Source organism: Tiliqua scincoides, chromosome 7 (assembly GCF_035046505.1).
Source record: "Tiliqua scincoides isolate rTilSci1 chromosome 7, rTilSci1.hap2, whole genome shotgun sequence".
NCBI classification, from domain to species: Eukaryota; Metazoa; Chordata; class Lepidosauria; order Squamata; family Scincidae; genus Tiliqua; species Tiliqua scincoides.
Genome location: NC_089827.1, coordinates 22,788,430 through 22,807,253, shown reverse-complemented (window position 1 = coordinate 22,807,253; position 18,824 = coordinate 22,788,430). Strand labels below are relative to the sequence as shown.

Genomic DNA, 18,824 nt, shown 5'->3' with positions numbered 1-18,824 from the left:
ACTGGGACCCACTTTTTGGAATGAGAATCTGTCAGGACCCACTGGAAGTGATGTCATCAAGCAGGAAATTTTTTAACAAGCCTAGGCTGCAATCCTACCCACGCTTACTATCACTGTTAAAAGCATATATAGCCTGTTCAAAGTACAGATCTGTAACATTTCCCCAATGCACTCACATGCCATGGTAACATCAAGTCTAATATATAAAAATTAAAATACTGAAATGAATGGCGACCCACTTGAAACTGGCTCGCAACCCACAGTTTGAGAAACAGTGGTCTATAGCAGTGTTTCTTAATCAGTGGTACTTGTACCAATGGTGGTACTTGAGATGGTGTCTGGTGGTATTCATGGGATTCCCAGACCTGTGCCACCTGGCAGGGAGACCAGCAATACAACACCATAAACAGTAGTAGGAGGCTCAGTTTAGTGAGCAGAGCTCCAGCAAACACTTTTCGCATGCTGAAAAACATCCTCCCATCCACCCTGTGCCTCTTACCAGTGTTTGTTACATTGCATCTGCCTCCCCCCCCCCCAAACATTTGTGGAAACTCCAATAGAAATGGAATCTCAGTGGAACCTCCAACAGAAGGACCATGCAAAGTGTGACAGTGGGGGACAAATTCTGGACTATAGTTAAAACCATGTGACTCATATGTTATGTTACCATGTCTCCCTATCACATGCGCTCAAGGGTCCGGTTTGGGGTGTATCAATATTTTTAACAATGTCACTGTTGCTTCCAAATTCTGACTCTCCAGACTGGTTAGTATAGCATTATGGTTTTACAAGGGGGGGAGGGAGGGAGAGACAGAGAGGGAGAGGGAGGGAATGAAGCTGGATTCTCCAGCTGCATTTTATACAGTGGGCAGGATGCAAGCAGAGAACTATGTGTGCTCTTGAACCACTGTCTTCCACCAAGTCCCAATATATTGACTCTTTGCTTCTTTGCTTCTTTGCTATTGACTCTTTGCTTCTTTGTCACTGAGCCCCAGATCTCATTTGTTCATACAGAAAGTTACATTAATGCAGGTGAGAGCAAGCTGTTTGGTGTTTAAATACATTTCCACTATGCTGACACGGTACTAACACTCCCACAGAATCCTCAGAACTGCTTGTGTGTTACATACTCCCATGTCGGTCTGCAGATCCTAGTGCTCCATCCCTATATTTGGTGTGCACAACTGCACCAGATAATCCAGATATTCTGACAATCGTTTTTTCCAAGGACTGTGATGTTCTTCCATTATGTGCCCGCAAAATCTCTTCCAGGGATTTTCTCCATTTAATCCAAACAATACGTCACCACAAACTTCAGCATTTCTAGCACATAGCTCAGCAATGAAAAATTCTATATTGATCTCTCACTGTCCAGCAGAACTAGAAATATCAGGTCACTAACAGGGCTGTACAAACCACAAAGTCAAAACTAGCCTTCAGATACGAAACCATTAGACATGTGCTGGTTTTCTGTCGCAGCCACTGCATGTGCTGGTTTTCCATTGCTGGTTTTCCATTGTTGCAGCCACTTTCTAGTCTGAGACTAATGGAGTTGTAGGGACTATTCAGTAGGTGCCCATGACACTCGGGTGTATTGGAAGGCAGGTGCAGTTTACTGGATTAGGGGAGCAGGGCAACTTCATCCAAAAGCTCATTACTATCCAGAAGAAACTCAAGGATGTATTGTAGATTATGTTTCAAGTTGCACACATTTATTTGCCAATACTGTATTTATATGAAATATCCTGATCTTATGATATTTACCATTGCAACAGCAAGCAATAAGGAAGAAACACGCGGAACAGTTAGTTGCATGCTCATAAACATCCTCTCATCCACCTGTGCCTCTTACCAGTGTTTGTTACATTGCATCTGCCCGCCCCGCCCCCCTCCCCAATTTGTGGAACTCCAATAGAAGTAGAACCTCAGTGGAACCTCCAATAGAAGGACAAGGAGCTCAAGGACAAGGACAAGGAGCTCCAGGGTTTTTAGTTTTACAGTCAGAGGGAAGTGCGCCAACTTCTGTTTTCCCAAGAAGCACACATTCAAGCCTGGGTAGATGGGACTCATCAGCCTGGGAAGGCAGCTCATCTGAGAGAAGGAAAACTCTGATCCCAAACCTCCACTGCCTTGCGGCTAAATCCAGTTATGGAAAAGGCTTCAGGAGTCAACCTCGAGGCAAAATCCAGAGCCAGAGTCCCTGAGGCAGTTCTTGGCTGAACACAGTCATGTTCTGGCAACTCCTGCGATGCTGCTGGAACCAACCGTATTGGCCTCTGCCCTTCCATTGGACCATTTCAGCAATGTGAAGAGGGGGGGGGGATTTGCTGCATGGGTAACAGTCTATCCTCCATATCTACTTTACCCAGGCTTCGCATACTGGAGAGGACACTGTTCCAGAACCACTATTCAGAGCGCGATACCAGAGACTGAAGGATGCCAACATGTACACATTCAAGTATTCCTTAGCTCCTGCAGGTATTTTCTGTGCACAAACAGGAGAAGCCAACAGGGTGTGGCAGCGGAAAGGATAGAACTGCACCACAATAATGAAGGACATTGAAACCCCAGGGACAGTGGAAGGGAGCTAGTGCCTCTGATAGGGTTTACAAACCAGAAGACATATGAGAGTAAATTGGTTTGGTTACCAGAGTGGTCAGAGAAGCTGGAGGCCAAAACAGATACAGCACCTAGCAATGGCACCCTTTTCCTTCACCTCCCCTTTGCTCCGATATTGAAGAAATTAGGAACTAACTGGGAAAGTATAGGTCTTTCTGCTGAGCAACCTCAGCAGAGAGAGGCTGCTGTAGGAAAGCTTCCCACCTAGATTAGCGGCACCCCCAAACCTGAGCGAGGAAGGCTTTAAGTCTAGCCAGTAGCAGAATGTGACAGTCTAAGACCCATGAACTTGCTCCAGGCAAACTGAGATCAGGCAGGTAGGATGGCCAAATTACAAAAGACTTATTGAAACGTGGAAACATCAAAACAAAGGAGGGGGAGCAACCACAAGGCATGGAGCAACTAAAGAGAAGGGATGTGGTTTGCAAAGGTTGCAAGGAAGCTAACATCAAGTAAAAATAAACAAACTCTGACACCAATAACTGGATGCTTTCCCAACTCTTATCCAGAATCACCACTAGCCCAGCCATGAAGCCACTTGATACAGCTTGCCTCAGGGCAGGTGGTAGGAGGAACAGCGAATTGGGGTGCTCTTCACCCCAAGTTTGCTGCCACCTTCCTCCAGCCTCATTGATCCATTCCTTCCTCATCCAAGTGAGAAGCAGACCAGCCACCTCCTCACTATGCTCCTTGCACAGTTTCACTAAACCCTTCAGTACAAGACTCAGGGTCCAATCCTATCTAACTTTCCAGAACTGATATAGCCAAGCCAATTGGCCATGCCCTGCATCCTGGAGGGGGGCAGTCACAGAGGCCTCCTCCAGGTGAGATAGCATTTGTTCCCTTTCCTTGGGGCTGCATTGTGGCCGTATTGGTGCTGGAAAGTTGGGTGCGATTGGGCCCTCGGTGGTGTAGTTAAGTCACTTGACACCTTGGCCCCATAAATTTTTAATGCCCTCCTCTACAGGACAAAATACAGGGTCTCCAAAGTGACTACAATGAGCTCATAAGAGCAATTTACATAACAAATCAGAAAGTCAATACATATTGTAACAATTAAAACACCACAGAATCAAAATAAAACACAGTTAACTAAAACAGCAAGAACACACAGAGCAACTAGAGCCAGAACTAAGGGAATCAATTCAACTGAAAAACCTGAACAACAACAAAAAAAAGTCCTGATCAGGAGCCAAAACTAAAAATGAGGGTGGCAGGCATTATCCCAACCATGGAGTGGTCATCAAACACAATGGCTCCATGTTCAGCTATTTTCTTGTCTCCTGTAATGTGTATCAGGGGAAACATAAGATGTGATGATATCACAGCACACAGGAGTGGAGCAAACCATATGTCATCACAACATGCATTTCCATTGCCACACATCATGGGAAAGAGAAGAGCTATACTGTACTTAGAAAGAAACTGTAATCGAGATGCAAGCATATCTACTGTACACTACAGATTAAAATCAGTTTAATAAGTTGAATGCTCATTGTTCCATCAATACGTTCTGAGGATTGTAGTCTGGCATGGATGCAGTGAGTTTTCCATCAGATAACTTTAGTCCGTCCCCATTTTCTCAGAGTTCCCGGAAGAGAAAGGATTACATTAATTTACACCTGTGGGGATTCTGTGCCCTGAATCCCTTCTGTGTGGCCTCCCATCGCCTTTCCTTAAGAATGTCACTTTAAAGATGACATTCTGTACTTGGGGAAATTGTATTCTTTTAGAATAAAATCTTTTTAGTCTCAAGTTCTCTTGCACTAGCTCTGACTCACTTTTTGGCATTAAGTAAACAAATCAACGACTTAAATGTCCAAAACCATAAACTCATGGTCATAAACACCACACTTGGTCATATACTTTTTTTGGTTTGTTTTTTGGAAAAAAAGAACAGAAGAGAAATATTAGCTAATTTAGCACAAAATCCACTGCAATAGGCATAGGACCAAAAATCTGGAAAGCTTAGAGAGGTTAACGATTCTAGTTTAGGTTTCTGTACAAGAAAGTGAAGGTCAGGCTCAAAGATGTTCAATTATTTCAGACCTTTTGAAAACATGCTACTTTTACATTATTTTTTTTCTTGAGATATCCTCTATTCCTGTACATGTATTCTCTCTCTCTCTCTCTCTCTCTCTCTCTCTCTCTCTCTCTCTCTCTCTCTCTCTCTCTGTTTAAAACCTAGTTAGTTTAATAAAATTACCTCACATTTTTACAAGCACCAAATATAAAACCGAATTCTTTCAAATATTCAACTAAAGTATTGTTGATACTCAAACATCACATCCCCAAAAGAAATGTCAGAATTGGGGCTCAGTTCCACTAAGCACTGTTCTTGCTTAAAATCTCACTGAAATAAGTGAGGATTGCAGAAGATTCAGTTCATAGTCAATTGCAAAGATTTTGTGCAAATAATTCGCATAATCACCAAATGGGTGACCATCTGGCTCTGGTTTAGCGTTTTGACTCATAGATGGGATGAGGACTCCACGTGGGTCCAGATTTTGGTTTGATATACTCCTACACCAAACCCACATTCTCCAAGGTTTGCAACCATGCATGAAACGTCAATTGTGTCTGGGTTATGGTTCTCACACAATTTGTTATTTTAAAAGGAAAAAAACAACAACACAACCACACAATCCCTGAAGGGGGAAAAAGCAGCCAAATGCACACTCAGCACTCCATTTTAAGACCATTCATAATGCACAGGCACCACCCGTGCAACAGGCCTGTGATCAAAAAGACAGACACACAATACAACTGCACTTCAGGAGCTATACAAAATAAGAGCATATTTACTTCTCTGGACGAAATCGGTGCCTGTGTGGTCTCTGAAGGTCCCAACGCTGACATTCTTTGCCGGTTTCTGTCCGGTCCATTGGGCCTCTATAACTTTCCCCATTGCACGTCATACACTCAACTGAAAATACAGAACATCTAATTGCTTGTTGAAATGGTGTCCAAGAACATAGCAATTCATTTCATATTGCAGAAAAAACACACAACTAAAATGGAACTGATCACATATTCCTTATGAAGATTATATTGAAGCAAAACTGGATTGCTCTCCATTGCCAAAACACCCACAGAATTTCAAGAGAAACCAAAAGACTTCAAACAAGCAAAATTTGTCAAGTGAAAAATTTCTCACCCTAGGTTGTCATAACATTTTGATTAAAATGAAATTCAAAGTGAGTATGTAATGATAATCAGTCTACTCTTCCCCAAAGGATGGGGGGATATATATTGCTTCCTGAGAGCATTCGGGCTAAAGTTTGTTTTCAATTACTTCTAAAAACAGTGTATTTTAAAATAGATTTTAAGACAGCTTAGAAAATGAGCACCAAATTTTAAATCCCAAACGCCTTGGTGATAGATCTTACTAAAGGATACCATCATCAAGTTCACTGCCAGCGCTCATTCTCTGTTTGTTTAAAAGAAAAAGTAGGGGGAGCAGGAAATAGAGTCAACAGATGCAGCAGCACCAGTTCTACAGAATGAAAAGAAGAAACATGACAACTTGATTTAATGTCAGGGAAGTGTTTAACTAAAAACAGAGCATCACGTGAGTTCGTACTTGGAAACAGAGAAACATAGTAGGTCCCGAGACACCTACTATTTTAGTTAATTATGTGTGGTTCCTATTGTCACACAAAATGGAAATAAGCTAATATTTAATCCTAGGTGCTCATCTGGGACATTACCTTCTGAACATAGGGGGATATCACAGACTTCATGGCGTATCTTTGGGTTGCTTGTAAAACACCAGGGTCCCCCTTCTTCCCCTCGAGGGTTCCGGCAGTAGTTTTCCCGAAGATCTTTACCTCGATAGCTCGAAGGCAAAAAGCTAGTTTTAAAATGACAATCATTACAGTATAAGAGCATGCAAATTCTGTTGCGAACCTTACTATCATCTTGAATTTTTAATCTGGCCTCCCCTCTCTTAAGAATAGGATTTTTTTTTAAAGTTAACCACCATCTACCTACTTCTATACACAAGTCAAAGATAATTTTCTTAAATGATGTGATAAAGTAGTAGAAAACAAAAATATAAAGTTTGAAAAGGAGCTGCAAAGAATATCAAACACCAAGAGCTACGTCTCTTACATTTGCTCATACTACATAATTACTCTCTGCTATTGTAAATGAGACCTCTTAATCTTTGTACTGTTACTTGATATGGAGTTATCATTCAGATGAAATACTAAAGGTCTTAATTCACATTACACGATTGCAACCACAATTGCAACCATATTACACAATTGCAACCACAATTGCATCCAGCAATCTAATCCCCTGAAGTCATCTAACAAATCCTACAACATTCTGCTCAAGCTATGATTAGCTGGAGTCAATTAGTTTCATTACCAAAGTATGTGCAACCTCATTCAAATTAGCAGAGTCTTGACCCTCATTAACTGCACTAAGCTATAGCATCCAAATATTCTTTTAAATTTCTTCTTACAATTAGGTAGTAAACACATTAACAAGCAAAAATGTAGAATTTTTTTTTCAGGAAAAATATACCTCCTTTAGCAATACCCTCATCAAATGTGTAACCTTATTCTTATCTTAGACTTCATTCAGTACTGAAATCAACCAATTAGTACATGATAATAATTTAGGCTGTAATCCTATGTACATTTACTTGGGATTTGTACTGAACCCCACTGAACATCATGGGATTTGCTTCCGAGCAAAAATGAATAGGATTGCACTGCTATACACTGATTATATACAAATTCAACACGGTCTGTCCGTCCGTCCCCCTTTCTGTTTTCTGGGGGGGAAAAAGGCTTGATTTTTTTCCCCTAGTAGAATCCATCATATTCCTTTCCCACCAACCTCCTTCATACTGTCATCTTGTAATTCTTTCATAACCTCTTAACTAAGGGAAGCTTTGAGCAAGCTTTACTGATCGAGAATTACATTTCATGCATGTGTTTAACAATGGTATGCCCTTGTGTATTAGAGTATTATGGGAATTCCCTCCTCCACCAATTCCTAAGCTTGAGAAAGATGTATTAAATAAAAACAACAACATTCAAACCCAATTGCCCTAAATATGTTATAATGCAGAGGGTGTTTTAGAAGCCTTGTCTATAGCATAACAACATCAAATCAAATCTACTGATTGGCAGAAGAAACTTAGGGGAAAAAAATTTCAACAGCTATCCCATTATAGTTCTAGAAAAGAAGATCCAACACAGAGCGGAAACCAAAACCAGGGTTGGCAAAGCCTCAAATAGATGCCGGAAATCTTATTGAAAATCACAATAGGCTGTTTTGTTATGCTCCTTCACTTAACGTGAGCCATCTAAAAAACACGTGAAGACCCTGAACAAATGGAATAGATTTTTGACCCTAAAGAAGTCAACATGCCAATTACATTGGGCAATTGTAATTTGCAACAAACGTTTCAATTTCTAGTATTTTTTTTTAGTCTTTGCTTCTTCTCTTGTTTTCACAATTTTTCTTTTCTCTTTAATTCAGTAGAGTCTAAGAGCTTCCTAAGCTCTACTGTGGTCTTATCAGCCAGTTCACACTTTGCAGCAGCCCAAGAGCAAATGCCTTCCGTTCTCACACATTTAGCACCGGGACCCACTTTTTAGAATGAGAATCTGTCAGGACCCACCGGAAGTGATGTCATGACCGGAAGTGACATCATCAAGCAGGAAGATTTTTTTATGATCCAAGGCTGCCATTCCACTCACACTTACCCAGGAGTAAATCCCAATGATTATCTTTGTTAAAAGAATATACAGGTCCAGCCTATTTATACACTGACTTTTTATACAACATTTGTATAAAACTTGATCTGACTTGATTTGTAAAAAAATTTGATGTGACTCAACAAGAATGGTCCCTGCAAATGAGAAGGAATGTGCTGATCCCTGGAGAAGGGGAAAAACCGCATCCCTTTAAAATCAGTTTAAAAAAAACTGAACAGTCCTTTAACAATAACCTTGTTAATGAGAGAGAGAGAGGGCAGCTGGCTGACAATCCATCAATTCTTCTCTCCCCAGTGGACCCCTCCCTTCCCCCTGAGCATGCGAAAGAAAGGTGATCCCTTTGCATTGGTGAAGGGAGGGATCCAGTGTAAGCTCTCAGTTCTTTGTAAGCTCTTGGAGGAGGACTGATTGATGGATTGTCTTCTTAATTACTCTTATCTTACATCACAAAGGTCAGCAAAGCTGTTTTTAAATCACCAGAGCAAAGAAACTTTGTTTTTTAAATTTGCTATAGTGTGTTTTTTGCCATCCACTTGAGTGCTTGGAATGGAACCCACAAGAATAATTAGTCTTAACCTGTATATAGCAGCTTGTTAAAAGTACAGGTCTGTAACAGTTCCCTAAATGCAGTCACATACCATGATAGTATCAAGTCTAATATTTAAAAAATACTGAAATGAATGGGGACACACCTGAAATTGGCTCGCGACCCGCCTAGTGGGTCCCAACCCACAGTTTGAAAAACACTGCCTTAGATGTATGCAAGACTGAAAATCAGCTTGCTTGCAAGTCAGCTGTCAATGCAGCCACTGCAATTTAAACAAGAGGGCTGGCTCCAAAGGACATTCGCACAAACATACGTGAACTAAACGCAGACAAAGCCCTCCAGCTGTTGATGCAGGGGGAGGGAAACTTGTCCAGTTCCCCGCCTGCATGACTTGGTGAGCAGCTATTGGTCGGGGGAGGGGCAAGCTGGGGCGTAGTTTAAAGGATGGCGCCCAGGCTTTCCCAGCCTCTTTCTTCCTTGGGAGCAGTGGAAAGAGCAGCGGCAGCTACAGCATTGAGGCAACGAGGGACTGGCCTGCCAGGCCAGAGGGACTGGGGAGGGAAATCTGGTGACAGGGGTGGGTTGCAGCTTTCCTCCAGAAGCTGCTGCGGAGCTTTGCTGCAGATTCCCCACCAGTGCAGTGTGGCACCCACGTGTCCTTTCTATTCATTTTCTATCCCGGCTGGGCAGCCACCCCTCCTGCCTTCTTCTTTCGTCCTTCTCGCCTCATCACTTATCCAGGGCTGGGCAGCCCCCCCCCGCCTTCTCCTCCTCCCCGGTTTCTCTCCCTGGGCGGAGTAGCCATCCAGGAGCTTTCCCCGGGCCGGGTTCCCACCCACGTGGTGTTTCTTTCAGCCCTAGAGCCAGGCTGTAACTGTTACCCTGCAAGTGCCCGATCTCATCTGATCTTAGAAGCTAAGCAGGGTCAGGCCCGGTTAGTACTTGGATGGGAGACCGCCTGGGAATACCGGGTGCTGTAGGCTTATACCATAGTCTTTCGAGACTGAAGGTTGCCAACCAGAGCCAGGCTGGTGTAGTGGTTTGGGAGGTGGACTCAGACCTGGAGGATCCAGGTTCAATCCCCCCTCAGCCACCAAGCAAGCTCAGGTGACCTTGGGTCAGTCACTTTTTCTCAGCCTCACCTACCTCACAGGGTTTTTTAAAAAATCATCTCTGCTTCCTCCTTGTTTTTTCCTTGTTTTTCCCCTATTCACGGGATGTTCATCTGCTTTAGCCCCCACCCACATGGTGTTCATCTTCCTCCTTGTTTTTTGCAGATTGGTGCAGATTGTTCAGCTGCTTTTTCCAGCCCTGACTTTGCACATGCACTCCCTGTTTAAACTCCCTGGCCCCCACCCACGTGGTATTCATCTGCTTTCTCCTTGTTTTCCAGCCTGATTATGCACATGTGCCTGTTTATCAAGAAGGTGGCAGAGGTGGGGCGGAAGGAAGCGCGGAGGCTCTGAGCAGTGCTGTCATTTCAGTTGGGGGAAAAGGGAGGCTCTCCACCAAACCAGGATTTAATCTGGGCTTAGGCAACTGGTGGTTATTATGGGTGGATACTTAAGCATGCCAAAAAGAGTTCAGAAATCAGGGAGGGGGGCAGCCAGCTCACCCCCCAGTAAGGTGCTCTTGCACCTTCCTCCATCTGATGAGGGGGACGAAGAATCTAACCAGAGCCTCAGGGTAAGGGTGGAATTTTTGGAAAGAATTAATTTACATTTAAAATTTGAATAAATTTACATAAATGAATATGTTAAAGATGAGCATATGAATGAATGAAGATCTTGCAATAGCTCAAGGCCTATAAAAGGCCTTGTGCGAAGCAAGGCTGGCCTTTCCTTTGCTGCTGCTACTGCATCACAGACATGAAACAGCAAGCAGTGGAGGGAGCCCTCATCCCACAGCTCATACGAGAGGTCAAAGTCGCCCTCACGCTGACAGCAGTTGCGTCGGCCCAGTGTGGGCTCCAACAAATCTCCGGAGGGCCAAAGACTCATTGGAGGCTGGGGGCTCCCTGAGGGCCGCATTGGGAGTCCTCGAGGGCCACAAGTAGCCCCAGGGACAGGGTTTGGGCACTCCTGAACTAAACAGAAGCATGCATGGGGTTGTCAGATGATGAAAGGAAAAATTTGTACAAGAGCGGGCTCTTGTGATCCCATCAACCTTACCTGTGTTCATGAGGTATTGTAGAATTCCATGCCTGACACCGGATGCCAGTTTTCGTGACTGATCTCATTCCCTTGTAACTTGCTCCTTTATCAATGATACAATTTCTAACATAGTCTGTTAGAGAAGAATCAATCACCAAAACAATCATTTTACATTTTTATTAGCCAATAGTAAAAATTGAGTATGTGCAGTATTCTACCTGAAAAATTAGTCAAACCATTTTGTTTTGTACTGATAACTCACTGCTAGTGCAAATTTAACAACATTTTGTAAGGCAAATAATTTAATCTAAGTATTCAAACATCAGCACAACTTGAGTCCTATGCACCAAAGTGGGGTCAAGAGCTTCTGCTTCTAAAAATAGCACTACTCCATTGCTAAATGGCAATGTTTTTTTTAAGCAAAGGCAAGCATCAAAAGCAGTTTTAAGATAATGACATTATGAGTCTGCTGTTCGTGCTTTTTAAAAGTGCCATTGGATGTTGCAAATCTTGGGCTCCTCAGTACTCACTCTTTGGACCCAAGCTTTATTGGGTCCAAAGGAAAATGCTCAGTTCCATTTTGTTAATTTCCCCATGGCTGTAGGTCTTCATTTCATCCTGCAAAAGTTATTTCCTTGGAGAAAGCTATGTCAAAAGTTATGAACTTTTAACTAAGCCTTTTGTTTCGCTACTTCAGTTTCCAATATGAAAGCAACATTCCAATAAGAAATTATAGTGGCCGGCTGACTCCAGATTACATTCTTGTCCATAATCCCATGCTTGAAGAATAAACAACTTACCTTTCTTTTCATAAATATCAAATGTGTTGTCTTGCCTACTCTTCACTCCATTTTCTAGGCTGGTAAAGGACAGCCAATGGCAGCGCTTGGTACTTTTATCAAATGCAAAAGCCCTGTGTGGACAAGAAGATGATTGAGTAGTAAATAGAGCACCTCTACTAAGAAAACAGACAGTTGCCACAAACACCACTACACATCTTGCTCCCTTTCATATCATACTGAAAATGTAATGCACTATGCACTCTGATGGTATGCACATAAGGCCCTTTTCAGAGGCCCTCAATAACCCTGCCACAGCCACCACACACTGTCACCTCCTGCTTCGGCAGCTTTAAGATTTTCCTGCTAGACCAGAGGTACTCAAACTTTTCCGGCCAGTGGCTCCCTTGAACTCCCCATCATGTTTCTGAGGGCTGGAAGTGACATCATTAAACAGGAAGTGGCCAGAAATATTAACTATATTAAATATAATATTATATTTATTATAATATAATATTGAATACTAAATATATCTTAATTATATTAACCATATCATTAATTAAATGCAGATCTTAAAAATATATTATTAATACACAGCAATATATTATAAATGATCAGCTGCTGATCACTGTTGGAGACAGGATGCTGGAGTAGGTAGATTTTGTCTGGTCCAGGAGGACTCATTTTTTTAAGCTTTGTAAGCATACCAATAGAATTGTTTTATCAAATGAACTTCGTGAACAATCAGTCTGACCAACATTACACACGCACCCCTGTGGACCCCAATCCAACTAGTCATTTCTCCCATTCTCCTTGGATAGGATTGAACCCTTTATTAATTTAATGAAATTAAATTTTTCCAGCAGCTGGTGGGGAAAACAAAAACAGACCATGAAAATATATCAGAGCTGATAAGGGTTTGGTTAGGAAGTTGATTTGTCTCCTATACTAGGAGATGCACAGCTCAAGCCTATGCATGTCTACTCAGAAGTAAGTCCCATTAGAGTCAATGGGGCTTACTCCCAGGAAAGTATGGATAGGATTGGGCTGGCAATCACTTCATCAATGGCTGATAAGTATTCCCTTCAAATAGCAAGATTCATCACTTTAAAAATACAGCTTTTCCTCTTCAGTCAAACAACAAGATTAATAAATCACTTTAAAAACAGTACCCTTTTTCTGTTCCTGGTCAAGTAAAGTGTGTGCTTCTCTCTCCCCCCCCCACCTTTGCCAACTGCATGGAAGCAACTTTAAGACCCCTGGTGACTGATAAAATAGGAAGCGTTTTATTTGGGGAAGGGGAGGAAAGCGGGAAGGTTTGGAGATCAAAAGGGGGGAGTGGAAGAGGGAGGGGGTTGAAAAGAGAGATTTCACTTTGATGAGAAGCGATCCCAGGCTGAGAACTAGGAACCAACAAGCCAAGGATCAGCGAGGGTTAAGGACTGCAAGCTGAGCATGCTCGGTACTTGCCAGATGGGGGTTGGAGTTGAAGGGCGAACTCAGAAGGCGGCAGCCTTGGAGTGGAGGGAGAAGAGGGCAGGGCGGCAGCAACCACTCTCGCAGCTGAGCAACTCCTGTTTCTTCTGCTTTAAAAAAAAAGCGCAGACGACGGGCAGAAGACGGGCTTGGCTAGTAATCTGCCCAGGGGTGTGACTGTATCGCTGTATCGCTGTCCTGCGAGAGGACATCCCGCGCCTCCCTTTTGAGTTCCTGGCACCTCCCTAAAAAGCCATGCCACACAGTTCGAATAACACTGTGCTACACCATAGCAGGAGAAGGAGAAGCCAGAGTGGTGCAACAGGAAGATGAAAAAGCCCCAACACATCAGCCTTCCCTTCCACCTGCTTCTGCGGCTAAGAACCTGGAAGTAATTGGCAGTGACATCATCATGTGACCGCCAATTACTTGCACATCTGCGCACTCGGGTGTGCTCTTGGATGCCCCCGAATGTGGCCCCCCAGCTGTTAAAAGTTGGACCACTCGGGATCTAGAGCAGCTATTTTCAACCTTTTTCATTTCATGGCACACTACAAGGCACTAAAATGGTCAAGGCTCACCATCAGGTTTTTGACAATTAACAAGGCAGGTCATGCTGCCAGTGGGGGGGCTCACATCCCCCCTTGGCCCTAGTAATAAATGACCTTCCCCCAAATTCCTGTGGCACACCTATGGACCGCTCATGGTATACCAGTGTGCCACGGCACAGTGGTTGAAAATGGCTGATCTAGAAGATTTAAAGTTTAGTTCAATCCAAACAAAAGACAGACACCTACATTTCAGGGTAGAAAAGAGGTAGGATTGAAGCAATTCTATGCACACTTTCAGAAATTAAGCTGGCAATATTCAGAAATAGCTATGCCTTCCTTTTGCGTGAAATAGTCTTCAAACAAATGCTAGAGAAAAATGTAATAATAATTTAAAAAATAAATATGACTTTTATCATGGGCTATATTCCAGCTGGAAACTGTGGAAAAGATACTGTGCTGCTGAGAACAGTATCTCAGTATCTGAGAACCTAATTTATGACTAGTGGTGGTGGTTCCCATTGATATATTGCTGAATGTTTTGACTCTAGTTTCAGCAACAATCATGTTCAACACAAATCATTTTTAAGCTGGGCGAAGAGGTTAAACTGTGTAGGGTTTGAAAACACATTACTGGCAGAATCCTACTATGTTACTTGGTTTCATCCTATAGCATGACTTGACCTTGATGCGTCCAGTACTTCTCTCGGGAGCCAACAAGAAGACTTACAACTAAATTAGCTGCAGTTGTGCCACAAACAGATTCTAGTTTCTAGTCAAGAATCTGACACATTCTTACAACTGTTGAGAATTTCATCTTCCCCTCAACTACAAAAGTCTCATATTAAACACAACATTTTGTAAAAATATGAAAGCAGTGCCTATTAGGGCAGGGGTGCCCAAACCCTGACCCCGTTGCCTTCTGTAGCCATCAGGGACCCCCAATCTGGCCCGCGGGGAACGCCCAGTCTCCAATGAGCCTCTGGAGACTTGCTGGATCCCATGCTGGCCCAACACAACTGATTTCAGCACAAGGACTACTGTTCAACATCTTGCGTGAGCTGCGGGCTCCCTCCACTGCTTGCTTTTTCACATCTATGAAGCAGCAACAGCAGCTAAGAAAAGGCCAACCTTGCTTCCACAAGGCCTTTTATAGGCCTTGAGCTATTGCAAGACCTTCATTCATTCATACAAGTTCCATCTCTAATATATTCATTTATGTAAATTTATTCAAATTTTAAATGTAAATTAATTCTTTTTTCCCTGGCCCCCAGCACAATGTCAGAGAGATGATGTGGCCCTCCTGCCAAAAAGTTTGGACACCCCTACATTAGGGTTTGAATTTCTTTTTCGCTATCTAAACCGGGGTGGGCAAACATATTGGCAGGAGGCCACATCATCTCCCCGACACTGTGTCAGGGGCTGGAAAAAAAAATTAATTTACATTTTAAATTTGAATAAATTTACATAAATAAATACATTAGAGGTGGAACTTATATGAATGAATGAATTTTACTGAGCTTATTTATAATACACATGAGAACTATGAACTGTTTGCCACACTCCCCTCGCACAGTGAAAACATAGAAACCAAGTCAGAAACATTGAAGATTTTTTTTGTGAGGGTTGGGAGTGTTGAGGAATCTGGGAAGAGTCTGCTTCTTCACCCTCCTATCAGTCACATAGAATGTATTTCCATCTGACATAAGGAATAGTTAAAGAAAAAACTAGATATGTTAATTGAAAGTCAGCAGTAAATAATATCTACATTCAGCCACCTAAAAACCTCCAGAATGCAACTGTATACAAGAGGGCTTGTATACCTAGTCTTTCGAGACTGAAGGTTGCCAACAAGAGGGCTGCAAGCATCTTCTGTATCAAAATCTCCATAACCGCTTTTCACCCGGGCCCAGCCCAGGTAGCCGGGAACTCCTCAGGAGTAGAGGCCTCCTCGGGAGTAAGACCTAAACACCGTCAGGACTGGGGTCCCAGGTAGGACACCTCCCTGGGAGTAGGGCCTAGTGCCTCCTGGGAGCAGCAAGCAGCCACGTGGCCAGAAGGGGTGGGGCTGGCCCAGCCAGAGACTGGCCTCATAAGGAGGCTGGGCAGCCTAAGGAGAGGTTGCTCCTCTCCAGGTGGGAGCAGGATCGAGGGGAAGGCCAGAGGGGGTAGCAACCCCAGCCTTATGCAGATGATCCAGGCCCCGAAGGGAACTTTGCTTACATCAACCCCAGAGAGAGGGGCTGGGAGCTCCCCGATCCTAGACTTGCCTGGGCCCTGGGTGGGACGTCAGGAGGAGCGAAGGTACATACCTGAGGACTTGGAGCCAACTACCTCCACTGGAGGCCGGCTGATCGGAGGGGCAAGCCCGGAGGTACCTGGGGTCCTCCCGAGGACAGCTAAGCTGACCCTGGACAACAGCACGGCGGCCATTGGGAACCCATACCCCTGGCCAACAGGCACCAGCCAGAGAGCTCTGCCCGAATCCTCAAGGGGCCAGGGAGGAATGGGGAACGAGCCTTTTGTGCGCCGACAGCATGAGTCTGTGTAAAGCAAAGGGGCCTGTGCTGTAACAAGCCCCATGAATGTCAAGCGGCTGACACAAGTAAACAGTCTGTGCAAAACAGCTGTGTCTGCCTCCCATCCTTTTTTCCGCCAACGACCAACTCTCATGGACAGGGTAAGCCCTTTGCACTCGGGCACACCCCAAGGGGCGGGGTCTCCACCTGCCATGGACATTACACCGCCCCATCAGGCTGTACCCACAGGAAGTCCAAAAGAAAAATACCTACACAGTTAAACATAACTAATGGATTTTGGAATTCCAATATTAGGATCTCTCAAGCCTTCCTTATGCTATCCAAACCCCTTGTGACATCAGGGAAGCAAAGTCAACAGCAGAAGGAGGAAGAAGTCATAGGCTCGCTTTCAGATCAGATCAGCAACTTCCCAAGAGAGGATCCAGACAGCCTGAACTTATGTTATTCTTACCACCAATGTTCCTTCAGTCTTAACTGATGTTAAATGGGAAAGGACAGAGCTCAGAAACATAATAGTAATCTTGGCAAAATGAAGACTCCTGTTCCCTGCTAGGAATTTTCATCCCTATATCTCCAAACATGTAAGCCAACACTACCAGAGTAATTTCAAATGATCATAACAGCTAGAAGCATTTATTTATTTACTGCAAACAGTTTTTGATATGAAGTTAACCCTCCTAAAAGGCATGTTTCTTTTTCTATAATGAAAAAAATAATCTCAACCACATGTATTTCTAGGTATGTAGTGACCTAGAACTCCAGTGACCTACTGACTTGAAACTGATGCTCAAAACCGTAAGAAGAAATTCACCGCAGGAGATGTCTGCTCTGCTACAGTGGGCCTGTAAAGTATTGAATGACGTTGCAGTATCACGATCAGTATTAAATTGCCACTGTCTTTGAAGTTTGCAGGTTCAGGTCTACGATAAAAGTTACTGCAATACTCATTTGCATCCTCCTTCTGAGGCAGCCCCCTTCTTCCATGTGGTTTGGATGCCATAGGGTAATACAAGTTAGACAAAACAACTGGACCTCGTCCAAAATGAAAAGACAATACTTTTTGTTCCACAGGGGAATATAGAATAACTTCTGCTATAGGCAGGCAAAGGATCAGCAGTCAGATATGGAGGTTCAAGGCAACAGAGAACATGCAACTACCAAGGCAGTTTCATACATTACAAAAACAGCCTGAGTTCACAAAAGCACACACACACATATCTGAGAGATGCCTGAAAGCACTTCTCCCCTAGGAATGCTTAACAACAACACTTGGCCTTGGAGAAGCCTTCTAGTTTTGTCTCTTCCAAATGGCTGACCACCAGAACCTATCAAATGAATATTCTGCATTTACCAATCATTTTATGACCCTTACCTGCCAATTACTAAACATGTTACCAGTTATATTATACTTTTATAAGTGTCTTTTCTAAGCATTTCATAGTAGTGCCCAGTAAAGTTATAAGATATCAATAAAACTGATATAACCAACAACCATCAGTCCTATACACATCAGTGGATCTATTTAGAGGTTATTTCTCCGAAGGATTGTCCTCAGAAAAGAACAGGACTATTGTGTGATTTGTGTGAGGACTAGGGCTCACATAATTCTTTTCTCTACACAACTGTCATGCTTGGGAGAACAACAACAACATCCAAAAATGGTACAGCCAACAAAAACAATAAAACCAGCATCAGCTCAACCAGCCAACTTCAACCTGGCCCTGTCCAAATGCTCTTCTAGAACACACCAGTTTCCCTTGCTTACAGAAGTTGGTCAGTTAAACCACATGTTCCTTAGACTGCGGCTAGTACTTTGGCAGTACGAAAAGCAAATTAAAGCATGGCTTACTTGCAAGAGAATGGAAATCCTTTATTTCGGTTGCACCTCTTGGCACATTGTTCCGTGGTGTTTAGAAGCTTGGTTTTCACTTTCAGTGTCTTGTCTATCCTCACTAATGAAGTATCGGCTGTCTTCCTGTAGTCATGAAGAGCATTTCGCTTTACTTTGCCTTCTGTAGAAAGAACCAACGTGAATTAATTGTCTTAGCAAGAGGAACACACGGTATTCTTATAATTGAACAGTAATGGACAATGAATAAGTGTTCTTTCCCCTTACAGCATTTAAGAGCATAACAGAAAGTAGGGAATATAATATTACACAACACACTGGCGTACGTTACATGGATCGTCCAGGTTTCCATTCCTAGCTAAGGGTTACAGAGCTCTGAGAGGCCAGCTGGAAGGGGTGGAGACAGTGGCAGAGGGTCCCGCAGGATTCCATCCCCTCTCTCGTGCCCAATCTGCTTAGGCCTGAACCAGCTAATTTTGCTGGCACGGTTCTGAATAGCCCCATAGCAGCTATTGGGGCTTTCTCCGGGCCAAGGGGACAAACATCCCTTTACCTCAGGGAGACCTCTAGCAGCT

At 43.3% G+C, this 18,824-nt stretch overlaps 1 protein-coding gene and 1 pseudogene across 1 annotated transcript in view; one reads left to right on the top strand and one right to left on the bottom strand.

Annotated features, from left to right (window-relative positions):
* Window positions 1-18,824, bottom strand: part of HGF (hepatocyte growth factor) — a 70,579-nt gene that overhangs the window by 33,090 nt on the left and 18,665 nt on the right. The window contains exons 3-7 of the mRNA XM_066633704.1: window positions 18,250-18,412; window positions 11,858-11,970; window positions 11,076-11,190; window positions 6,330-6,472; window positions 5,425-5,545 (exon numbers count right to left, since the gene is read on the bottom strand). Of these exons, the coding sequence (XP_066489801.1) occupies window positions 5,425-5,545; window positions 6,330-6,472; window positions 11,076-11,190; window positions 11,858-11,970; window positions 18,250-18,412 (655 nt within the window). The remainder of the gene's footprint in view (window positions 1-5,424; window positions 5,546-6,329; window positions 6,473-11,075; window positions 11,191-11,857; window positions 11,971-18,249; window positions 18,413-18,824) is intronic.
* On the top strand, window positions 9,771-9,887 carry LOC136657890 (5S ribosomal RNA; annotated as a pseudogene).